This window comes from Schistocerca cancellata, chromosome 1, assembly GCF_023864275.1.
Source record: "Schistocerca cancellata isolate TAMUIC-IGC-003103 chromosome 1, iqSchCanc2.1, whole genome shotgun sequence".
In the NCBI taxonomy this organism is placed as follows: Eukaryota; Metazoa; Arthropoda; class Insecta; order Orthoptera; family Acrididae; genus Schistocerca; species Schistocerca cancellata.
This window is the reverse complement of record NC_064626.1, coordinates 1,008,023,276-1,008,050,177: the sequence shown is the minus strand read 5'-3', so window position 1 is coordinate 1,008,050,177 and position 26,902 is coordinate 1,008,023,276. Positions and strand designations below refer to the sequence as shown.

Sequence of the window (26,902 nt, the reverse complement as noted above, 5' to 3'; positions counted from 1 at the left end):
GCACTTAAATGTTCACAAACGCTGCTCAAAACAGAACCTCTTGTCTCCAACGAAACCTGTAGAAAATGCGGAAAACTGCTTACGTTAGCTTCTAGTGCACATTCTTTCATGTGGTTCTAAAGTTGGTCATTATATTGAATCACCGACTAGGGAACATCATGTGTTCCCTGATACACTTTCCTCTAGGTGTAACTCTCTTTGAAATACTTTCAAAGACTTTGAGATAAACTGTTTCCCGGCGTTAAAATAACGTGAATGTTTCACAGGAGTCGCTTCGGATGGTGTTATTAAACTGCACGGTATTTCTACGAGGCAGCTTCTCGTCGTCTTCACGTGCCTGTTTTCCACCTCCTCCCCGCAGAGATACGAGATGTCATGTTTGACGCTTTCCCGACGTAAAATCTGCACCTGAAGATGGCAAGTAACTTCCTCGTGGAATCTTTGTGCAGTTTACACAGCACCATCCGATCCAAGGTTATGATCCATTCAAGCATATAGATTAAGGAAACTTCCGGTATCCATTAGAAAATCCGTCTGGTCTTTCTTTCATTTTACAATGGTTATTACGTACATGAAAATGTTTTGTTAGTAACATACTTTTATATTGCTCCGACTTAGGGATCTGGAATAGAAATTATTTAGCAATCATACATAAAGAAAATATATAGAAGAGATATGAGATTCTCTGCACACAGAAGAGCAAGAGTAAAGCTTTTAGTGCTAAATATCCAGCCCCAACAAAAATTTTCCTGGGTAATTGGCCGTAAAAGTTGCCTGTTCATTCGGTACTTTCATTTCTCCCCATTACACCGTACTTTGCTTTTAGTAGATAGCGATATTTGTACCTACAATACCTTACGTACTTCTGCTATAATTACTTTCTATTAATCGATATAAAAAAAAACTGCAGCAATCTCTTTGCATCTTCACTGACGCTAGTTAGCGTGTTCAACCGATGGAAATTACTATGAGGTCCTTCTTATTTGAAGGAATATTCGCCAATCTAGTCTATGTTCTTTCCAGGATCCGGTTGGGTGACTACTTCTGGAAATGTGTTTGGGGAAAGGACTGTCCTTGCCTGGTGGAGATGCATTCTGTTGCCGAAATTCTACAATGACTAAGGAATTGGTTGAGACAATTTCAGTTTGATATCTGTAGTTAGAAATGGGCGGCTGTTTCGACATCGCCTGACTATGATTATTCCGCGATTAGGTCGGAACCGTATGCCTGTGCTTAGTAAAATGGAAGTTAATCTATTTCTTTCGGATTTCTTCAATAATTCGGTTATTATTCTTTGTATTCAAGCACTAGATCGTGTCACACTGCACAATTGGTTTCTTGTTGAACTTTCTCTATCCACAAATAATTAGGTCTCATCGGAAATCAAATACTGAATTCCGATCTCGCAAGACTCTAGTGACTAGCAAGTTTTGTTTGCATGCTACTAAGCTCCATGTCCTGGCAAGGTAGGTCGATGGGTGCCCATGCCCCTATAGCTTCTTACACATCGTGCGAATAGATGTCAAACATTACTGTGATACTACAGAATAATGTTTTGATAATTTACATTTTGGCTCTGATGTTATAATACTCTTTTGTTCGCCAATGCATATTACGAAACTGACAAAACATCGTCATAGCACTTATAGACGCTGTAAGTTGAAAGCAAAGCTAACATAAGTCCAATTTGGTCAATCGCCTTTAGTGATCAGAGCTCACCTTGCTTATGCAGGTCTATTTCCTTCCGGTTGTGCTGAATAACGGATGTACGCGTGCGGTCGTGCTTGTGTGTGTGTGTCTGTGTGTGTATATGTGTGTGTGTGTGTGTGTGTGTGTGTGTGCGCGCGCGCGCTCTTGTGACTGTTTCTATTAATTTTTACGAGTCAGATAGCGTGCCCAAGTTGTTTTTTGATGGCATGAGAATTACACATTTTGCCTAGCGTGAAGGTTTCAGTGATTTAATGTTACAAGTTATGGGAGCTGTCTTTGCTTCATCTCACATGGAACGTCTTTATACATATTGAGCAAATGTCACACTTCGAATTCTTGGCTGTGAGATAACTTACAACACTTATCTTGAGATCAGTCACATACTGAATACGTACCAACCGTATGTGGAACAATCTAAAGAACATTATCTGGGAAAACTAGAAATGAAATGAGAATGAAATTTTATATCATAGCTATGACGGTTTTGCTTTACGGCTCGGATACATGGATGGCGAGTGCTAAACGTCTCAGTGAGACACAGCAATCAGGAACGAGACTGCAGAGATCTGCGGGAGGCCTCACGACACTGCATAGATTTAGAGGTGACGAAAATAAAGAGAGAGGGTTCCAATTCTGAATAGAATGCAAAGAGGAAGAACACCGAAATACGATATTGCAGTGGCTGTGTTGTTCAAATATACGGCGCAATGTGGTACTGTGGCAACTACAGTCATTATGAACTACATGAAATGTATTCACAGTTCCGAATATGAGAAACATGTGTGCATGTCCAAAGGAATAGTGCATCGTACTTCTGAGGAACACGGAGACTGCAATGTCATACCTATCTGCCGAAAAGGGCAAACGACTTCCAATTAAAATGTTTCCCCCGTACGGGAATATGCATAATGAGCGTACGAGTGCAGATGTAGACACATGGTTCAGGACTTACGGAAATCTGGATCTGGCTGTAAGTAGTGCTCGGATAGCCTCATGGTAAGGTGACCGCTGGCAATAAGCGGGAAATCTAGGTTCGAGGGTCGGCACTAGATATCATTGTTGTCATTCAGTTATACAGGATGTAAATTTTAAGTTGACAAACCAGAATAACTCGAAAAATAAGCTTCACACGAACGAATGTGTAGAATCCACAGTTGATTATTTTTGAGGGGGACATCTGCTGCTGCTAAAATTAGCCCGCCACCCCAGCCCCCTGGGGTTGGGGCGGGAGGCAACTTTAAAATTTCAAATGGGAACACACAGTTTTTATCATAACGAGGTTCTACATAAAAAAACTACGTAGATTTTGTCTTAAACATTTGTTTTGATTCTTGGTAGTTGGCGCTGTAATTCGAGAAAATCCATGTTCTCATTTTTGCGTGGAAAATGGTTACGGATGAATAAGAAGTGAGTCCCACGAAACAAACAAAACTTATCCGAATCTGCGGAAAAAATTAATATTTGGGTCAACGTTTGTAAAACTCTATTTCTTCTTTCTCAAACCGGACCCTATGGGGAGTGAGGGGTAGTTTTAGTTTTATCGAATCAAAATTTACGAAGTAAATAAGTATTTTTTTACTTATTCGTACCCATTTTCCACTCAAAAATGAGAACATGGATTTTCTTGAATTACAGCGCCAACTACCAAGAATCAAAACAAATATGTAAGACAAAATGTACGTAGTTTGTTGTGTAGAATCTGATTCTGCAATAAAAAATGGGGGTTCCCATTTGAAATTTTAAACTTACCTCCTGCCCCACCCCCAGAGGGCTGGGGTGGCGGACTAACTTCTGCACCAGCGGATGTCCCCCTCGAAAGTAATCAGCTTTGGATTCTATACATTTTTTCATGTGAAGCTTATTTTTCGAGCTATTCTGGGTTGTCAACTTGAAATTTACACCTGTATAGCTGATGGCTGTCCATATTCTGTATTGCGAATACATTTCATATGACGTCAAAAAAAGTTTTATCATTGCCGAGGAACCGACAACAGCTTCCTTTGTGCGAGAAACAGGCGAATCGCTTACTCCTTAGAAGAAGAACAACAAGAAGAAGAACAAGAACAAGAAGATACAGTTGGAGCCCACACCAAGCCCACTGTATTTAGTTGGATTTCTGCGCACATGGCATGCAGTGTGAGAGACGCTACGCCGTGGACTCACCGCTGTCGCCGTTGTAGTTGATGTCGTCCCCGTCCTCTCGCCGCCACATGACGTAGGGCTCGGGGTAGCCGACCGCCTTGCACGTGAGCGTCACGTTCGCCGCCTCGCGCACCACCATGTCCGTGCTCGTCTCCCGGTCCACGATGCTGGGCGGCACTGCAACAGCCACCGTCACTAAATGGTCTGAACAGCATCCGTAAGTATATATGTCCTACTAGAACATGTTACAACGAAATGAATCTTAAAAGTGCGGAGTTATTGTATTCTAAAGTCAAAGTAGTCTTATTCTTACCGAATAAGCGTAGGGGAGCAGATGCAGAAAACCTGCATTTCAGTCTAGTCAACTAGTGGAGGTGGTTTGCCATTGTCTTTTTCCGATGTCCTGTGAAGTGTGAAGCGTGTACCTGTGTCGTGTGATGAGTGCTTCTAAAATGTAATGTCGGGTTTGTGTCGTTATGGATAGAAGGAGGTGAGAGAGTGAAACCGGGCACTGGCAGATAGACTACACCTCTCGATATGCACCAAGAGCTCTACACCCTAATGTCCGCTTCTGAAGGACAGATCGCACGACTTAGTGTCACAAGACATGGACCGTAATCCAGAACAATGGCGCATTTAAACACCTATAGGATAAGTGAGGACGTCGCCTTCGCTCCAGATACCAGGGTACAACATTGCTATCTTCTCTTGTTTCGGCTCGGAGCTAGAAAGGGCTGCCATTCCTCTACAGACGTATTGATGTCTTGTTGAAAATGTTCCCCAGCAGATAACAAACTGTTACAAAGGCCAAGTGTGGACACATATCAAATCAACGTCTGTTATTTTATGGCCAGCCGGAGTGACCGAGCGATTCTAGGCGCTACAGTCTGGAACCGCGCGACCGCTACGGTCGCAGGTTCGAATCCTGCCTCGGGTTTGGATATGTGTGATGTCCTTAGGTTAGTTAGGTTTAAGTAGTTCTATTCTAGGGGACTGATGACCATAGACGTTAAGTCCCATAGTGCTCAGAGCCATTTGAACCATTTTTTTGATCAGACAATGCATTATTATCATCAGTATTTCAACCTACATAATTCTAGGATACTATTAGTTCTTACCTGATCTGTTATTCATCGTATCTGAATTTGGTAATTATACATACTCAACTTTTTTTCAAAACGATGTCTTCCAATTGTACTATAATCTATGGATAGCGCACATCTATCGCTGAAACAACCGATCCTCGGTTGTCTTGCTTCATTTACGCCATTTTAATCCGACTATGAAAAACCGCTCAGAATAACCGGTTTACGAAGTAACCAACTTTTTGTTTTTCTGTTCCTATTATTTCCTGACATAAACACAGAAATCGAACAAAGATTGAAATCTGTTGACTGTCTCAGTGTCAAGATACAGAGAATCCAAATATTAAATTAAATATGCAATATACAATAAAACCTAGTGCGTCCAGTATTCGCAGTGTTTCTCGAAGGTGATACATGGTTGACTACTACACAAGTATTCTCCTACTGATTCTAATTTTTTTAAACTCTGCGCAAAAATTGTGTTACAACCGGAGTTCATAGAATTACGTGGACGCTAGGAATAGTCAGTGCTAAGGGGTGAAAACGGAAGTTGAACAAATTCAATTTTTAGTGTTAATTTGTCCGTTTTGGAGGGCAACAAGCACATAGTGACATGTTATCTAGACACATGCAGCAGATCAGCTGTTTTCTATTTTTATTGTAAACTACGAATGAAGGGTTAAGTTTTACGTTTTTTTCGGTGTACTACGTCAAAAGCTGGTTGTGGTTCATATAGCTTTTAATCTTTTAAAGCAAAATGAGCCTTATACTTCACTTCGTAAAATATTTCCAGATTAGCATGGCGCTATTCTGTAGCACAATTGATGTCGGACGACGATAGTGAGAAACTACCATATAGACAATATGGAAGAAAATTTTTCACGCTGTATGTACACGCGTACCATCTAATAGGCTATGCCACATGGTAACAGGTACATTATTGTCTCAGCAATCCTTTACCAGTTTCTATGCCATATGTTTGTTGTGTTTCTGTAGGCATTGTTATTAAACTAGCATTGACCTTTTTTCCCATTTTCTGTAATAATACAATATTTCAAAACAACGCTAATTTTATGAATAAATATATTCATTCCTTAAAAAAAGTTTATTTAAAAACTTAAAATTTTAGCGCTACTGCTATGATAGATATTTTCGGTTTTTCTACGCAGTTTTTAGCAAAAGAATAAAAAGAACTGTCATAATTGAGACCAAGAAAATGCCGAGAAACACCGGTTATTCAGAAATAAAGTACCAATATCGTCGGTTTTTCCCATACCTACGTACCATAATCTACATATCGTTCTATGAAGATGATAATATAATGTCATTAACTTCTGTTGAAACTTCTACATGCAATTTATCAAAACTGGACTTACTTGTGACACGCTGGTTAGACCAAATAGACTTAAAATTTTAAAATAAATCGAAGGCATAGTAATTTGAGTTTACCATTTGAGAGTGAAACAGACATTCCCCGTAAGACTTACTCTGTAATTACAATAAATGGTACATTAAACACTGTTTATTTTGTAATATATAGGGAAGTTCTTATCTCTGTAATCTTCTAGAAACAGGATTAGAACCAAATTTTCATTAATTTTTTAAAATTGTTTAACAGATCTGAAGATGTGCGACACTGCCCGAAACCGCTCAATACGAAACAGTAAAAACAGATCGACAGACGGATGATACATCTGTGCTCTACTTATTAGGCCACCAGTTTACTCTTGATCTTGTACTACAAAACAACTTTCAGAGCTTTCGTTATAAGAAATGATAGCAGGAACGGGCTCTTAAAGAAAATGTTGTTGTACCTACACGGCGCTCGATCAAAGCCTAGAAGGTCGAACCAGCATGGTACCAATTATTTCACCATTTTAATCTGGCATAAAAGTTAGGACATCCTTCTTAAGTTCTTATGACTACCGTATTGTGTAGTGACGATATTCACGACTCGAGAGAGTACAACATCGCAGCTGATAAGTCGCACTCGAAACATATGAGCGCAGCAACTGTATGGGCTGGCTGTAGGAACTATACAGAGCAGGGGCCGCAGCTGAAAGCCCATGGGCATCACGTGTGTGGATAGCGATTGATTGATGCCTCGTTAAATACCGGAGCCCTGAGCTAAGGCGGAAAATTGTCTTCAATGCGCCGTGTCCTGTACAGTCTCCAGTTGCCGCCGAGTTCAAAAATGGCTCTGAGCACTATGGGACTCAACATCTTAGGTCATAAGTCCCCTAGAACTTAGAACTACTTAAACCTAACTAACTTAAGGACATCACACACACCCATGCCCGAGGCAGGATTCGAACCTGCGACCGTAGCAGTCCCGCGGTTCCGGACTGCAGCGCCAGAACCGCTAGACCACCGCGGCCGGCGCCGCCGAGTTCACAAACTGCAATGTTCGTCCGTCGTCTCCAAGACTCAGGCTCAGTAGGCATCGTAGGTGTCCAGCTCTGGACTCTAAGCAGGAATCACTCAGAGACTCTCTGACATTTCTCAGGGCTTTTAATAATTTCGAAACCTTTAGTTGAGTTAGACATTTCACAGGAAGAAGCCTCATTTAAGCTGGATATTTCTTCATATTTAATAAAAATCATTTTATTTCTGATTGTTGGTACCCTTTCTGATTGAAGAGAACCTACGCCGTCCTGCTGCATTCCCATCGTATTGTGTGTTACCGTATCAACTTAGCTCATCAGCGTTATGCAACGTGGTATCACGCTAGATTTACATTGGTTGCAGGGAAGGAACTTTAAAACAGCATTATAGAAACGGAATAGGCAATAGATGAAGATGAGTTTAGTAATGTAACATGACAGTGAGTTGATGCTCAGACACCTTACTTATTTCCTTGGTTACTTTCGTAATCCAGGCATTATTCCATTGCCTAAAACATGTTCCTGTGCTAAACTGTTCGTGTCCTAATTCTGGAGATATCAGCAAAGACTATAAAGACGCAGTTAGTAGTTTCATACGGAAACAGGCACAGCAGCTACAACTATTGATCTGAAACCATGGAACGGTAGTGCTGTGACGCCTTCAGCACACTTCTTGAGATAACGGGATCTCGCCGACGTATGTTAAGGAGCCTGAACTGCAGAGCAGTTGGCTCTTCCTTTTATTTGCCACCAAGACTCACAAGTTCATCTATTCTGCTAAAGCTGTTTGTGTGCTTTTGAATTTCTGTGGCCTCTCTGTACGTCCTTGCAAAGTTACAGTATCAAAGGGACGAATTTGGTGTTCCACTGGACAACACGGATAAATCGATTGTGGCAGATCATCCTCTGGAATCAGGTAACAATCAAATTCATTTCTTCTCAATAGTCTCTCAATGAATCTCGCTGGGGCATTTGCTCTTCCTACAATAAATTTCATGTGATCATTCAACCTTGAGGTCGCACCAAACAGTTCCTACTAGGTACCGAGTGGTTCTAATTAAAGACCAGCTACGCAAGGAGGTCCATTGTGGGCTCTAATTATCATGTGGTAGCGAAACTTGGTAGCTACGCCAATGATTTAAAACGGAACTGGTCTCTTGAAAACCATTTGTTTGGCCAATAGATGCATATCTGGCTCTGTATACCGTCTGTATGACAGTCTGACATCCACGTTGTCGTTCGACAAGCCATGGAGTGAGTGAACAGTGTGACTATCCAGAAGAGAGAGCGTGCGCTGTTAGTGAAACTGTTTTAGGTGAACGGCATGGTCCTGCACTGTGAGAGTATCACCCACTCAAAGGTCTGAGGAGAGGTCCGATGTTATTAAATGAATTAAAAAGTTGATAATGATATTCGAAAACACGGGTGAGCTTGGTGCGGCACCTGGAGTAGTAAGGCGTCCTGTCTTGGTGCAAGTTATTGATGAGGTTGCTGTTGCTATGACTGACCATGCAGCACCTACCCTTGGTAGTGATAGTATCATGAGAATTATCCATCTCTTGGTCAACAGTATAGGAAGTTTTGCGGTCTATGTTATACTGGTACCCGTACAAGATCAATAAGGTCGTATTCATGCCGGGTCTCCACCCGGTACATAGAATATCATCATCTGGACACAATATGCTGGCGGTCCACCTGGCCACAATCTTCAGTTGAGTACGCCGTTGGATTATCTCTCCGGAACATCCGGCGCACGTGAAGATGGCGGCCAAGTGGACCGCTGGAATATTGTGTCCAGATGATGGTATGTTCCGGCTGGAGACCCGGCATGAATACAACCAATTATTACGCCTGGATAGTATACGGAGCCATATCAAGATCCATATGGTGCAACAACTGAAACCTCACGATCAGCAACAACGTTCTAGCACAGATCAAAGTTGATGACATGTGGCTGGCAATATTCTATGAAGCGAGGGAGCACATTTTACATTATAGGGTGCAGTGAACACACAGAACCGCCAAATTTGGAGTACCGTCAAACCAACTGTTGTCCATGAAAAGCCATTGCACACATCATATGTGAATGTGTGGTGTGTATTCACAAGTCCATTCATTCTTTGACCATTTTTCGTCGAAGATAACACGCCCAGAGAGCCAGTTAGGTGAACCGCTATGTCTGCACGCTATCGAGACCTCCTCTTCAACATGTGGTGCCTGGTTTGGAAGAAGGCAACTGCGTGGAAACCATTGTTTTCATGCAAGATGAAGCAACACTTCCTGTTGCTCACCCAATGAAAGATTTGCTTAATGTTGCCTTCCACGAACGTGTTGTCTCCAGAGGCTTTCCAGACGCACGACCTGCACATCACTTGTTCTGAATCCATGTCTCTTTTGCCCCTGGGTATATCAAAAAGAAGTGTTTATGAAGGACACGTCCGGTCTCTACCTCATCTGAAGGCCAGTATACAGGAACATGTTGCTCAAAATTATTGCAAGTGATTGTCGACCACATCGTTTCACGGATGCAGCATCTCGTCGACGAAACCGGTGCTCATATTGAAACAATTGTGTAAGCGCTGGATAATAATAACATTAATATTTTGCGTTACTCACTTGTTTGATCTGCCCAAGTCCCGCTTCTAATTCATTACATGTGGAAAAATCTTCACACGTCTTTTTTGGATTCACAGTGCCAGACTGGTGGCCAGAACTGTAACTATTTTGTAATCTTTTATTTTTCGGCGTAAATCGGTTGCGTGGTAATGGACTAGCGTATCTACCAAATTTTTCTTCCATACGCTAATTACAGCCCATGCTGGACCTATGTGAGTGGCTGCAATGTAATTATAACAACTCCGCATTGTACACTTGGAACTGTTTCCTCTGCTTTTTCTTCAATAGTACAATCACGCAATGGAGGGTCTCTTCGCCTATTTGTCCACATCACGTTAAGTGTATCTAGTTCCAGGGTCAAGTACCTATTGCTGCATCAGTCATCAATCCACCGGCGGTCTTCCTTCTGTTCGTTACCGTCTTATGGCGTTGCAACCTTTCTATAGACATGGCCTTCGTAAGTTGCCCACAAGATAATCTATATACAGAGTGTTAAACAGAAGTCTCGAATATTTTTAGAGGTGGTAATACTCACCAAAAGAAGAAAAATGAAGCCCAACTAACATGGGCCTAAAACGCATCTCCTGAGAGCACTTCCTCATTTTCGCTGCCGTGAATCAGGTCTCTTATGTTGAACAAGTGCTCATAGCTGTTAAGGTATTCATTTTAGAGCCCATTTTACTGTACTTTTTCTTTGTTTTGGAGGGTAATACCACCTCTCAAAATATCTGACACACTATGTACTGAAAATACTGGCGGTTCTATAACACTCCCTAACTGCATTTCATAAATTAGTTACACATCTATCGATTTCTCCCCTTTAAGAATGTGTTGGATTGTTCGTGCAAGAAAGTCCTGGAGCCTTTCACAAATCTGGTCTAATACTCGACAGGTTCGTATTTTGTTCACTAAACGACAGTGTTCCGCCGGCCGGAGTGGCCGACCGGTTCTAGGCACTTCAGTCTAGAACCACGGTAGCGCTATGGTCGCAGGTTCGAATCCTGCCTGGGGCATGGATGTGTGTTACGTTTTTAGGTCAGTTAGGGTTAAGTAGTTCTAAGTTCTAGAGGACTGATGGCCTCAGAAGTTAAGTCCCATAGTGCTCAGAGCAGTTTGACCCATCGACAGTGTCCCAACTGTATCGAGATTGCCGTGGTACTTCCTGAATTCCGAAAGTTCTCAAAAAAGCACCTCGCCGTCAGCTAGAAAACGAAACACGTGCGTAATAATCTCGGCATAGGTTTCTAGTTCGCTTGAACACTTTCGCCAGAACGCCGTAAGTCGTCCTAATGGACAGCTGCAAATATAATTAATGTCTGATGACTGTCAGGGAAATTTACAGCTCACGATACTGGTACATAAAAACCACCTAATAGATAATGTTTTAAGTCTCTGAGGCTGTTCGCTGCCAGGTTGTTATTAAATTGTTAAAAAGTAAAAGAAGAGTGGTAGTTGATCAGTGCTTGGTTCTGACTAGTATCTGGTCCTGAACACAAATAAATATAGTTTAATGGTCGTAAATAGAGGAAAATAACCGATATAATATGACTACAAGGTCACTGACAAATCTCTGTAATCGGTCACAACCGTCAAATATGTAAGAGTATGTCTCCGAAGCGATCTGATTGACACGGCTACATTAACCAAGTCGTCGGGAAGTGACGTGCGAGACTACGGTTTATCGGAAAACTCCTTAGAGAATACACCTCACTCACGAATGAGGTCGGTTACAGATCTCTCGGTCGACAAATTTTTAGCGTTCCGTGCGTATGTCGTTTGTAACAACGGGACCCTTGCACGGTGACTTGGCTGCCCCTCTGTCCGTCTGTCTGTCTGTCCAACAGTTAAGACCACTTTCTATCAGGAATGGGTAGGTATGTCAAAGTGAAATTTCTGACAAATACTAAGGTCTACAGTTCCTCGAATGTGTAAGAAATTTAATCTTCTATGCGCATGCAGCCAAAAGATACGGCATTCTATGTCACATATTTTGATACTCGCAAACTCGCTCATCAAAAACTACTCGGTGCTTCCCGTTGACCCGGAATAATGAAATTTCGCAAACAAGATTTAACAATACAAATAAAGGAAAACATCCCAAAACCGTTGATTTGTATTTATATCACGATAATTTTGTTTTTGTTTTTGAAATTTGTTGTCCGTGTGAATGTCTCTTTGTTAAGGCCCCTTTGCTTCCGGAAATGGTGGATATATCAAGTTGAAATTTTAGTCAAATACTGAGTAAGGTCTGCGATACCTTTGCGGAGTAAGAAATTTAACCTTGTCCTCCCTCTTCCTTTTTTTTACTCAGTTTGGGCCGTTTACTAAGTTGAATTAACGATGGTGATAAAAAGATTAGCGGGAGAGCTGCTACTTCGTCACGGGATTCCAGTGGGACATATGTGGCTATGAGCCGTGGGAACCTTACCCTCACCCTTATAAGAACTCGAAAGGAACAGCACAGCACTATGCAGGTCGCAGCGGCTGCGGACACAGCTGTGAAAGAACGTATTCACCGTGCACTTGACGCTTTCGCCTGCCGTATTTCAGGTGGACATGTGGCGGCTCCGTGGCATAGAGCGACCCCGCACCTGCGGCAGTTGCGAATTCGTTGCGGACCTCATCATGCTCACGCCATTCCGCCCCTCCCTCCCCCCCCTCCCCCCTCCAAACCTTTCCGGCAATTAACGGCGCCAATTAGGCCCGAGTGCAGGCGTGCACCCACGCTTCCGCCGTGCCTCGCTCCGATTTGTTGGCGCTCACTGCGTAGCAAAAAAAGAAAAAAAATGTTAGCTCTCCAGTAATTTTGAGCACCTGTTTTACTCGGCCCATCTGAATTTTCATTATCATCACCCATCCTTTCTAGCAATTTTTCAAGTTCTAATCGTTAACGTCGAGTATCATTTACTGCAAAAGTCTCTTGCCATGTGCCGACTTTTCCGTCTTTTTTGACCTTACACGCAATCCAACAGCATTCGCCAGTTCTATTGCAGCAGACTTCTAATACCAGGTCTTCCTCCTTCTCCCATCCAATGCTGCATACTAGGTCTGGGAAATTCTGTAACTTGTTTACAACATTATCACATTTAAAAAAAGCTAAATTCAAAATCAGCTTAAATTAGATTTCCATTTTGTTGCAAAACACGAATTAAAACATAAAATATCTCTGATATTTTTTTAAATATCATTACAAAAATCAGCGGTGTGATTAGACGATGTGAAACAGTAAACAGCCTTCACCGCAAATTTTTATTAAAAATTAAAAATCACTGTCAGTGGTAACCGGCTTCAATCATATCTAGCGCATCAGACCATCTCTATCGAATGTAAAAATAAAATTCGTCTTATAGGATAATAGATACTAATATTATACTTTTATCTACATAATAAAATATGGATACAGCATAATAATAAAAGTGTTTTTGTACTATTAGGTGGCGAGGGTAGCACTGACAAGTGAGGGAAGACACCTTCGTCAGTTGCTAAGTAGCGTCAAAACTCTATGCGTTGTAAAGAGAGAGCTTTGTCCCTCGCCTGCTGCAGTGACCTCGTCGGGAACCAATATTGCTTAACAGACGAGGACAACGTATATAAAAACTTAAAATTACAACCGGTACAATTATTTGTACTAGTTGTTCATGCACGTTTGTAAGAACGCTAAACTGCCATGTACGGGTGCTACGTGAAAATTCAAACTGAGCTGTTGAAGCAAGGATAAGTGTACAGACGCCAGCTGTTGCCGTGAATACGGTAGCGTGGAACTCTCAATGAGTAGCGACAGTGGTGAGGAAATATATATATATATTCTTTTTCATTCTAGGAACATGGTGTGACGATGAACAATGATCTAGATGCGATGGAAAATGGTTACCATTAATAGATGACTTCTAATGTTTAATAAAAATTTGCAATCTAGACTTACTACTACTTCAAATTAAAATGTATCTGTCTGAATGGCTAATCTGTTGTATTATGTTTACTTATTTCTAAGATTGTCAATCTGTTATCCAAACTAAGCATTGAATATATTTAAAAAAATTACTGTGGTTACATATCTCTTTTTGTGAACAGTTTGACGTTTCGGAAGGAACTAGCTGCGTACCGATTCCCATCGATAATAGAAACATGACGCTTAACTATAAATGCCATCATAAGTTACATTAACAAGGCATATACATTCAGGATATAACACAATTTAAGTAGGAAAAAATGTTGTTCTGTGTGAGGGAGGAAAGTAGGCAGAAGAAAAGCATGCTAGTCTCCCACTAACAACGCAATTTAGTGAGTTGTCCAATTCTTTCAGCTTTGCGCTACTGCCGAAAGTTATACGTTCCTGCGCTAAATTCGCCAGGCATATAGTAACGAAGGATTCCCTTTCTTGAACAATTAAAGTCGCCACATGCATTCACGTGCAGTGACCAAACAAATTAATTTCTGTTACAGTGAGTAATCGTGTCCGCTTCCGAAGGTGACAGGCCAGCGTCGCTGGCCCAGGACCCGATTTAAATTCCCTGACCTGCCAGGGTTTTCCCTTTACAAGAGGGCCGCAATAGCATGCGCTCGATCTCGGCCTGACAACCGACTTGAATGAGAAGTGGCGGTTCCTAGGTCTCAAATGCTGATATCGGCTGGGAGAGTGGTATTGTGACCGTATGACCTTCCTTACCGCATCCAGATGATGCCATTTGGTAGTGACTGACACGTCGGCTGGTCGACATCGCGTGAATCTCTGGACCCGACCACATATTGTTTTTTCACTAAACATAGAGCGGCAAATCAATATTATTGCACTGTAATTTCTGAACAGATATTTTTCCTTTGCTGAAAGTCGTGGAAGAGATTACTTCCTGAGGTCAGTAGTCTTCATCGTTGTATGGCTCCACAAACCAGCTCCGGGCCATCCAGAGTATACTGGCCACCGAGTCATTCTCCGCTTCCCTTGCCAGTTTCCTAGACCGAGGATGCACCACTTCTCACTCTAGCTGCTCCTGTATTGGCACCACGAGTGTGAGTGCAGTTCGATCCACTCCAGGGTAAATCTCTTGCGGGATCGTGACTGGCATCCGAATACTCCACACGTCATTCATATACGCTGGCCGCATGTATACGGAAGTGGAAGTGTGTCCATAACCTACACGTATGTCTACATAGATATATACATAAATACTTTGTAAACCACTATGAAATGCATGGAATAGGTTACTTCTTATTGTACCTGTTATTAAAAGCCTATTGTCGATCCATTCGCGTATGAAGCACAGAAAGAATAATTGCTTCAATGCCTCTGTGTCCATTGCAACGAATCTAAACATGTTCTCGCCATACCTGTAGAGGCAATATGTAGGGAGTTGAACCAAGTTCCTAGATTCATCACTTAATGTTGGTGCTACGAACTTTCTGTGTAAGCCCTCTTTGAAAAGTTTGCATCTGTCTTCAAGCGTTTGCCAATTCATTTCTCTCAGCAACTCCGTGACACCCTCCATGCGTCAAATAAACCTGTGTCCATTCGCTGTGTGTGGTGAATTTCCCCTGCTAGTTCTGTTTGTTATGGATCTCATGTACTAGAGTAATCTTATAGGATGGGGTCGCATGAGTGTTGTATGTGCAATCTCCTTCGTGGACTAAATTCATTCGCCGGCCGGTGTGGCCGGGCGGTTCTAGGCACTTCGCAGGTTCGAATCCTGCCTCGGGCATGGATGTGTGTGACGTCCTTAAGTTAGTTAGGTTTAAGTAGTTCTAAGTTCTAGGCGACTGATGACCTCAGAAGTTACGTCGCATAGTGCTCAGAGCCATTTGAACCATTTTGAACTAAACTCATTTTCCTAGTATCCTACCAATGAACCGAAGTCTGCCACCTGCTTTACCTCCCCACCAGCTCTAGATAACATCTGTAGGGATCACGGAATTGCCATTGTAAGAATGTAAGAAATGCCGCGGCAAGTGTATTGAAATCTTAGGGGTTAACTGCCGAGTCTTCCGCAATAAAATGCCACAATTTGAAGTGCTCCCAAAAAAATAGTGAAGAGCACAGATACTTGGTACAGAAAGCTGATTAAAACTCTAAATAAACATCAGTGATATTAATGAGAAAAATAAGTGTATACCGAGACGATAAGCTAATGGGTAATAGTGTCCACCGACATAGAAACTGAAGAGCTACACAAGATTGTTTGGGCAAGACCCAGCATCAGGGGTAGTCATAATATAGTAACTGAATCGCCTGCCAGACGATTCTTGACATAACCGAAAATTTAAGTGAAAACAACGATTAGCTAGTATACAAGTTCCTCAATCATACTGTCACCATCGGAAGAGACTTCGATGATCCAACAATCAACTAAAAAAATGACTGTTTTATTAGTGCTAGGCGTGGCAGTAGAACACTAATGAATGAGAAATACCTAGTAGAGATTGTTCAGAAGCCCACTCACGCTGGAAATATGTTGCATCTAAAGGCAACAGACAGACTTGGCCTAACCGAGGGTGTCTACATTGAAACTGGTATCAGTGACCATGTGGCAGTTATAGTAACATTGATTACGGATGCTTAAAGGCAATTGAAACATGTGAAGGATTCGTGTGTTCTTTAAATTAGGTAAAGAGTCTGTAGTATTACGTATCAATGAAGAACTTGAAACTTACAGCTCAGAGGGGTACAAAGGAACTACGGCTGAAGTTTAAGAGAATACTTGACCATGCACTGGAAATATATATACACGTAGTGGAGCACTTCATGGTGGAAGGAATCCTACAGTGGAGTAGAGTCACTGTAAAGTAACTTCTACACATATAGAGACAACTAGATGATAGCTGTAAAACAAACCATAAGGCTGTGGATACAGAGATGCTGAATGAAACGCGTTTGACTGTCAAGAGAGCTATTCGTGAAGCCTTCAGTGACTACCGTAACAGAATATTATCGAAATATCTCTTACAAAAACAAAAAAAAATTCTGGTCGTATGTAAATGCTGTTAGTTGCATAAGCTTTAAATGTCTATACACTCATGGAGGAAACAGAAATTGAAACTGATGGTTGCGACGCATAGCAGAAATGCTTGACATCGTTTTCAATGGTTCGTTCACAAAGGAAAATCCAAGAGTATTGCCCAAATTACAATTTCGCACACTCCGAAGATATGTGGAGTTATGTTGGCAGAAAACTGAATTCTGAACTGAACAAAGCCCGACGGAACGTCTATACCAACTTTGACTCTGTTAGCCTTCTTTTTATCATATTATACGTAGATCCACGGTCAGAAAAACATATCCAGTGCCTGGAGGAAAGTACAGGCCACATCCATCTACAAGAAGGGCAGCGGAAGTGATCCATAAGACTACCATCCAACATCCTTGATACCTACTTCTTGCAGAAACTTAGATGTAATCCGAGCTGAAATGTGATGGAGATATTTCGATCTCTTTCATACCAATCACATGCGTTGCGAAAATTTTGATCGTTTGAAAGCAAACTCGCACTTCTCCCACATGATACCATGAAAGCCATGGATCAAGACAATCAGATAGATGCAGCGGTTCTTAGCTTCCGACAGGCATTTGACTCAGTATCGCACTATCATATGGTGTATCAAGCAAGGTTTTTGACAGGATTGAGTATTTTTTTATGGGGAGAACACAACATGTTATATTTGAAGCACAGTCTACATCTACATCTACATACATACTCCGCAATCCACCATACGGTGCGTGGCGGAGGGTACCTCGTACGACAACTAGCATCTCCTCTCCCTGTTCCACTCCCAAACAGAACGAGGGAAAAACGACTGCCCATATGCCTTTCTACGAGCCCTAAGCTCTCCTATCTTTGTGGTCTTTCCGTGAGATGTCAGTTGGCGGCAGTAAAATTGTACTGCAGTCAGCCTCAAATGCTGGTTCTCTAAATTTCCTCAGTAGCGATTCACGAAAAGAACGCCTCCTTTCCTCTAGAGACTCCCACACGAGTTCCTGAAGCATTTCCGTAACACTCGCGTGATGATCAAACCTACCAGTAACAAATCTAGCAGCCCGCCTCTGAATTGCTTCTATGTCCTCCCTCAATCCGACCTGATAGAGATCCCAAACGCTCGAGCTGTACTCAAGAATAGGTCGTATTAGTGTTTAATAAGCGGTCTCCTTCACAGATGAACCACATCTTCCCAAAATTCTATCAATGAACCGAAGACGACTATCCACCTTCCCCACAACAGCCATTATATGCTCGTCCCACTTCATATCGCTCTGCAATGTTACGCCCAAATATTTAATCAACGTGACTGGGTCATTACAGGATTCTTTTTCCTATTCATCGGCATAATTTACATTTATCTATATTTAGAGTTAGCTGCCATTCTTTACACCAATCACAAATCTTGTCCAAGTCATCTTGTATCCTCCTATAGTCACTCAATGACGACACCTTCCCGTACACCACAGCATCATCAGCAAACAGCCGCACATTGCTATCCACCCTATCCAAAACATCATTTATGTAGATAGAAAACAACAGCGGACCTACCACACTTCTCTGGGGCACTCCAGATGATACCCTTACCTCCGATGAACACTCACCATCGAGGACAACGTACTGGGTTCAATTACTTAAGAAGTCTTCGAGCCACTCACATACTTGGGAACCAATCCCATACTTTCGTACCTTAGTTAGGAGTCTGCAGTGGGGCACCGAGTCAAACGCTTTCCGGAAGTCAAGGAATATGGCATCCGTCTGATACCCTTCATCCATGGTTCGCAAGATATCATGTGAAAAAAGGGCGAGTTGCGTTTCGCAGGAGCGATGCTCTCTAAAGCCGTGCTGATGCATGGCCAGCAACTCCTCTGTCTCAAGGAAATTCATTATATTCGAACTGAGAATATGTTTGGGAATCCTGCAACAAACCGATGTTAAGGATATTGGTCTTTAATTTTGAGGATCCGTCCTTCTACCCTCCTAATATACAGGCGTCACCTACGCTTTTTCCAGTCGCTCGGGAGATTCACGATAAATGCAAGCTAAGTAAGGAGCCAATGCAGTAGATTACTCTCTGTAAAACCGTATTGGAATCCCATCAGGACCTGGAGATTTATTTATTTTCAACCCATTCAGCTGCTTCGCAACCCCAGGGATGTCTATCACTATGTCCTCCATACGGAAATCTGTACGAGACTCAAATGGCGGTATGTTTGTACGATCCTCCTGTGTGAAAGATTTCTCAAATGCTAAATTTAAAATTTCAGCTTTCGTTTTCCTGTCTTCCGTTGCTATACCAGACTGATCAGTGAGTGACTGGATTGAAGCCTTCGACCCGCTTACCGATTTTACGTAAGACCAGAATTTCAAGTCATCGAAAGATGTAGAAGTAATTTCAGGTGTACAGCATGGAAGTGTTTTGGTACACTTTCAGTTTGTATTGAATATTAATGAAAATGAAAACAATACTGACAGTAATCTCAGACATTTCCTGGATGATGCAGTTATCTATAATGAAGTTTGGTTGAAAAACCTGCGGAAACCTTCAGTCACATCCTGGTGAAATTTAAAAGTGGTGTACTTGCTTTAAACGTTCAGAAATATAAAACTGTGCTTTCCACTAAACGAAAAAATCCAGTATCATATGACTACAATATCAGTGAGTCACAGCTATGATCGGTCAACTCATACGAACAATTTGTGGGTATATTCTAACAACCAAACAGACTCAGTCGTAGGTACAGCAGGTGGCAGACTGCGTTTCGTTGGTGTATTACTAGGGGAATAGATTCAGTGTAGGAAAGAGACTAGTTAAAAAACACTCGTGTGATCTATGAGAATATTGCTCAAATGTGTAAGATGCGTACGAAACAGAATTATATAAGAAACGCCAGCAGGAATATTCACGGATTTGGGTGACCCATGTGAGAATGTCAAGGAGATGCTGAAGGAACTGAACTAGCAGATGCTTGAAGATAGACGTAAATTGTTGAAACTATTCTGTGAAATCCGACTTAGAAATTTTATAGAACCAACTTCAAGTAATGAATCTAGGATTATATTACGTATCGCTCCCACAGAGATCTTCAAGACAAGGTTAGATTACATACAGCACCTAAAGAGGCATTTAAGAGATTATCTTGCTGCGTTGCCTGCACGACTGGAAAGGGAAGAAACCCGAGCATGTCGTAGCATGCTAAGTACGCTATTCCATGCACTTCACAGTGGTGTGCTGTAAATAGATGGACGTGTATTCGATCTTATTATGTGGTCTTGTTCAGTAAAATCGTTTCCTATGTTCTGGGTGATTTAGTGCAGCTAAATAGTTATTGAAGTTAAACTGGAAAGTTTACAGTTACTAACTATAATGATTCTTATATAGTAGTCATTTTGTTTGAATAATAATCCACACTCCATGGCACGGAGCAGCTTGTTTAAAATATTTAATATTATGTGTGTGTTACAATGTGTATACGTTTCTGTGAGTGAATGTTGTAGTTCTCTTTACATTAGCTGTCTTCCAAGTAATGTGATTTAACTGCACTGTATGAACCGACGGCGTTGACATTCAGTACTGCATGACAGAACTCAAAGAATTACTATTTGTGTTTTCATGTTTCATTGTTAGATCAAATAACGACCTCTCTGGTGAAGAGTCAGTTAATCTCATCATTAATGTGGCAGATGGACTTAAAGTAGAATTAAAAGTCTTCTTAGCGGTGAGATTAAACTGAAAGTGACTTTCTGCTCAGCAGAATTAATTTTAAGTTACAGTTGTGGGATAGATGGCCCATTGAGTCGTTATAAAACGAACTCGGTGTGCTGTGCATGTTAATTTAAGAAACAATTTTTTCTACTATAAGAGGCACATTGGAGTATCGGAAAATTATTACACTAGGCCATCAATAACACAATTGTTCTCTTCTGTCTTACGTAAAATTTACTCTGTTCAAGAGAACGTAAGCTCTGCTCTAGCACTAATTCAGAAAGTTCGGCATTTCTCAGCAGCAGCTATATGGGGAGAAAATCAATTTCATCTCTATGAACAGCAGAAAGTATCATATGCGAATTTTTCCGCTTGTGGCACATGTAACATTTATAGATTAACAGTCAGTGGATTAAATACTTGTATATTGTGGATAGTCTATGAAAAGAAAACTAATCGTAAAGTGGGAAACCTTCTTACTGTCACATTCGCGCGATCAGTGGGGATCAGCAGTCCGGCTACCTCTTTGTTCATTACAAACATCTCAAGCAAACGTAACAGTTCTCGTCCCCACCCTAATACCTCCTACATCAAGATACTGCTTGTCTTAAAGGTAACTAATCTGCCTGTAGAGACTCTTGTTTTGATGCTCTTATATGCCGAAATTATTGTTCTGCGTTGGAGTCATGTACGTTAATTGAGCGAAAACCTCCAGACTACAATGTAATACCTAAAATTTCGTGGAAGCCAGGTGCCAATAGACGTGACTATTACAGAACCACCAGTTTAATAAATCATGATTGCAAATATTAACTCGAATTATTTACGGAAAAATGGAAAGACTGGTAGAAGCCGACCTGGAGAAATATCAGTTTTGTTTCTGGAGAAATGAGCAAACACGCCAGGTAAACTGACCCTACTGCTTATCTTAGAAGATACATTAAATAAATACTTACCAACGTCTATAGTACATGAAGACACAGGGAAAGATTTTCACATTATTGACAGGAAAAACCCCTTAGAAACTGTGAAGGTATCAGGGATAGAATACAAGGAGCTAAAAGTTATTAACGATTTATACAGAAAGCAGACTGCAGATACAAGAGTCGAAAGACGTGAAAGGAACGCAGTAGTTGAGAAGAGAGGAAGATAGGGTTTTAGCCTATCCCCGACATTATAAAATATGTACATTGAGCAAGTTCTAAAGGAAAGAATATGCAGAACGACCTGCAGAGTATTGATGAATGGTGCAGGCACTGACAGTTGACTCTGAACGTAAATAAATGCACGGTATTGCGCATACACAGGAAAAGAAATCCACTGGTATACAGCTACACTATTGATGACAAACAGCCTGAGACAGTGTCTGCCGTAAAATATTTAGGCCTAACTATCCAGAGCGACCTTAAGTGGAATGACCATATAAAACTGATAGTGGGAAAAGCAGACACCAGAATCAGATTGATCGGAAGAATCTTAAGGAAACGTAACACATCAACGGAAGAAATCGCTTATAAGGCGCTTCTTCGCCCGATTCTTGAGTATTATTCATCTCTCTGGAATAGGACTGATAGGGGAGAATAGAGAAGATCCACCGAAGAGCGGCGCGTTTCGTCACGGGATCGTTTAGCTGGCGAGAGAGCTTTACGGAGATGCTAAACCAACTCTACTGGCAGACGTTACAAAAGAGGTGTTGTGCATCACGGAGAGTTTACTACTGAAATTTCGGGACAGCACTTTTCAGGAGCAGTCGGACAACATATTACTTCCCCCCACACACATTTCGCGTATTGACCCCGACGAGAAAATTCAAGAAATTAGAGCCCATACAGAGGCTTACCCATAATCATTCTTCCCACGCAATATTCGCGAATGGAACAGGGTAAGGAGGATCAGGTAGCGGTACCGAAAATACCCTCCGCCACACGCCATTAAGTGGCTTGCGTAGTATGATGTAGACGTAGATGAAAACAAAGAACAACATGCGCAAGTAATCAAGGTTCGGGAATAAGTAATAAAAACGTCGAGGTTGGCCGATGACATTGTAATTTTGCCTGAGACAGCTAGGGATTTGGAAGAGAATTTAACCCATTCGATAGTGTCTTGAGACGACATTATAAGGAGAATAATAACAAAAATAAAACAAGGATAACTGAATGTTCTCGGATTAAATCAGGCGATGATGAGGGAATTAGATTAGCAAACGAGGCACTGAAAATAGTAGAAGAATTTAGCAATTTGGCTATAACTGCCGATGGCCGCAGTAGAGAGTATATAAATTGCAGTCTGTGTATATCGCCGGCCGTTGTGGCCGAGCACTTCTAGGCCCTACAGTGTGGAGCCGCGCGATCGCTACGGTCGCAGGTTTGAATCCTGTCTCGGGCATGGTTGTGTGTGATGTCCTTAGGTTAGTTAGGTTTAAGTAGTTCTAAGTTCTATGGGACTGATGAACTTAGCAGTTAAGTCCCATAGGGCTCAGAGCCATTTGAACCATTTTCTGCGTATATCAAGGAAAACATTCTTAAAAAATAGAAATTTATTAACAGGTAATATAAATTTAGTTATAGGAAGTCTTTCCCGAAGGTATTAATCTGGAGAGTAGGCTTGTACTGAAGTGAAACGTGGACAATAAGCAGTCCAGACAACAAGAGGATAAAAGCTTTTGAAATATGGTGTTACGGAAAAATACTGAAGACCAGAAGCGTACATCACATTAGTGAGAAGGTACTGAGTCGAAATGATGAAAAACGAAATTTATGGCACAGTTTGACTAAATGAAGGGTTCGGTTGACAGAACGCATTCTGAGGCATCACGGAATTATCTCGTTGGAACTGAAGACTGGAGGGAAGTGTGGGGAGGTGGGCGGGAGGTAAAAATTGTAGAGGCACAACAAGGCACGAATTGGGAAAGAAGGTTAAAATGGATGCAGGTTCCAGTAGTTGTTCAGGGATGAAGAGGCTTGGACTGAGTATACTAGCGTAGAGAGCCCCCTGCGAGACTTCAGACTTAATATAACAACAACGTAGTTCCAGTCTATTGTACTTAATCAGGCGATCTAATATGACAGTAAAAGAAAGTTCAAAGTTTCAGAATTATATTTATGAAGTCCTATAAGCTGGAGATCGTAACTCACTTCTTTCTACAGACTTCTGTAGATCCCCCTTAATACAGTGTTAGAAGAGTGTTCTACACAAGAATTTTTGCTTTCAGTTCTGGTATGTTGTTGTTGTTGTGGTCTTCAGACCTGAGACTGGTTTGATGCAGTTCTCCATGCTACTCTATCCTGTGCAAGCTTCTTCATCTCCCAGTACCTTCTGCAGCCTACATCCTACTGAATCTGCTTATTGTATTCATCTCTTGGTCTCCCTCTACGATTTTTACCCTCCACTCTGCCCTCCAATACTAAATTGGTGATCCCTTGATGCCTCAGAACATGTCCTACCAACCGATCCCTTCTTCTAGTCAAGTTGTGCCACAAACTCCTCTTCTCCCCAATTCTATTCAGTACCTCCTCATTAGTTATATGATCTATCCATCTAATCTTCAGCATTCTTCTGTAGGACCACATCTCGAAAGCTTCTATTCTCTTCTTGTCCAAACTATTTATCATCCATGTTTCACTTCCATACATGGCTACACTCCATGTTCTGGTTTAACATGAAAAAAATTTGTCGGGTGAGGCACGGCATTGACATTCATGCGAAGACACCGACTTGATGATTTCGCTGTGATTTAGGGTATGTCCATGAAAAAATAAATAAAATTTATTTACGTCTCGAAGCGTCTGGAATGTTATGTGGGCCACTTGAATGGATACATTCCCTAAGGTATTTGAATAAAGCCATACAAGTTATTGCTCTCTGCTGAGTGTTGATTTTGTTTTCCTTTTTGGTACATGATATTACACCGGTCCACGCACATCTGAATCCACCTTTAGTTTTATGTATTTTTTAGCACATTAAATTTCTTTGTTACAGTTCCGAGATCAGGTCTGTATCAACAGAAACGTTATATAATCTGCTTGATCACCACACTTTTCTTGTCCCAGCCCTCAAGTGTTGGGAAAGAGCTCCATATCCATTCAGCAATATTATCAGTATATTTTCCGCCATAAGTCCTCACTTCAGAGATGATGTTTATTTTATTGTAACCCTTTCCCTCGGGACAAAAGATGTTCAAAGGCTAAAGCTAGGCATTGCAACATCGATGATTGATTTTATTAATGTCTGAAGTTCACCAGATCAGCGGCTCAGCGGCATGTGACCGAAGAAAACTAACTGTAACGCGTGATTACGGTTGTTGCATTCGCAAACAACATGTCCCCCGACAAATTGATCGTCGGCGTGCTACTTCATTATAAAGTTGATTTAGCTGTTTTATGCTGCTGTTGTGTTTTCTGATTACTGTAGAATTGCCTCGGAAAATATTTCTGTCACAGCGTTCACTGACTCTATTATTTTGTAGTGCTGTTTGTAACTAAAATGTTTGGAAGTGTTGTAATAGTCAAGAGACCTTCTTTAGTTACGCTACCTTCTCATTTTATCAGCAAGTTGTAAAGCTCATAAACAAGATGATTCTTTTGATCTCTGCTTCAAAAATAGTTTGATTGGCTCTGAGCACTATGGGACTTAACATCTATAGTCATCAGTCCCCTAGAACTACTTAAACCTAACTAACCTAAGTACAACACACAACACCCAGTCATGACGAGGCAGAGAAAATCCCTGACCCAGCCGGGAATCGAACCCGGGAACGCCTGCGCGGGAAGCGAGAACGCTACCGCACGACCACGAGCTGCGGACAATCTCTGCTTCAAATCCAACGCTGTATGTTAAATAAATTGAAACATCATGCCTGATATTCCAAGAAGTTTCGGGATTGCAGCTGGATAAGGTCGACTTCCTGTCACGATATTTCGGCTGATAAGCATTCAGCCTTATTCAAGTGAGTGTGTTTCACTGGAGATTTCTGGTTCACATCACTACCTTTATACAAAAAATTGGCGCAGGGAGCAGGCGCATGCGTGCAACTTTGTCGAGTTACGCGCCCTCTTCGAATACGGTTTGCCCATTTAGGGCGCGCAGTGGCGTAAGTAAAGTGATACTACATACGTGTTCTCTGTCAGAAAGCTCTACTGCGAAGCTAAAATTCAGATGTCAAAATTAATAAAAGTAAATATCGCTAGACATGTCATTGGTCGTAAAATGTGTTCTTTCTGAAGAAATTAACCACCGTTTAGGACGCCTTATCCAGTTGAAAGTCACCGTCACGATTAATAAGATTTTCCCTTAATTTTATTCAAATGGCTCTGAGCACTATGGGACTTAACATCTATGGTCATCAGTCCCCTATAACTTAGAACTACTTAAACCTAACTAACCTAAGGACATCACACAACACCCAGTCATCACGAGGCAGAGCCTTAATTTTATTTCCACGGATTCTTTAATAACGGAATCCCTTGAGGATCTCGTTGAAGCCAAGAATTCCGGAGCAGTGTAATCCATGGAATGTCCTGTGAAGATTCAATGCTCTGCTGTGGTTGACTTACTGGTCGGCGAAAGGCGACTGCGGCGATCATGTTCTTTCACGCCCTGTGCACGTTGCCAGACCAATGTAGTCTTTTTGCACGCAGGCAAGGTATTCTGTAAATTTCAGCCTTCCACAGTTCCAGGTCGTCCTTTGCCGAATCGGGAAGAGCATACGTATTGTAAGATTGTAACTTTAATTTTGTTATGCTGAAATCGGTGCTAATTGACAATAAAAGCTGGTTAAAAGCCGTGATCTGTCTGGGGACGTTAACCGTGGATTACTGGGCAACTGTTTCATCAGATATTTAGCAGACTAACATTAATGATAATCTTTTAATAGTCATACAAAACCGGTAAAATATATATATAAAAAGGAGAATTTAAATAAGAAGAAAGAAATCAGTTTATACTTGGAAATTTATTTTAAGATTGTTCATTGAAATTTCAGCATATTATACGTGAGTTATAACTGAGCTGGTGCCTTATTTACGATTGAAAAGAGTGTGAGATTGTAATCTTACGGAACACATAAAATATGGAGCCAAGATTTGGGAAACTGCATACAACACTCCATTCATAAAATAACACACGAAGAACATTGAAACATAAGCAAGAAGAAATTAACCAGAACCAACAGATTCAGTTTTTACCCAAAGAAATTACGTTCATACCACAATCCTGTCCGTCATGTAATTACCACACACTGGTATACTAAATTCATATTAACTCTTTGTGAAGTCTTCGCAAAAAGAATAGCTGAGGGCT

General features: G+C 41.4%; 1 protein-coding gene across 2 annotated transcripts in view; it reads right to left on the bottom strand.

Annotated features, from left to right (window-relative positions):
* The window catches only part of LOC126089044 (lachesin-like), a 1,131,845-nt gene that overhangs the window by 423,882 nt on the left and 681,061 nt on the right, over nt 1–26,902 (bottom strand). For both annotated transcript variants that reach the window (XM_049906881.1, XM_049906882.1), the window contains exon 6: nt 3,874–4,029. In XM_049906881.1, the coding sequence (XP_049762838.1) occupies nt 3,874–4,029 (156 nt within the window). The remainder of the gene's footprint in view (nt 1–3,873; nt 4,030–26,902) is intronic.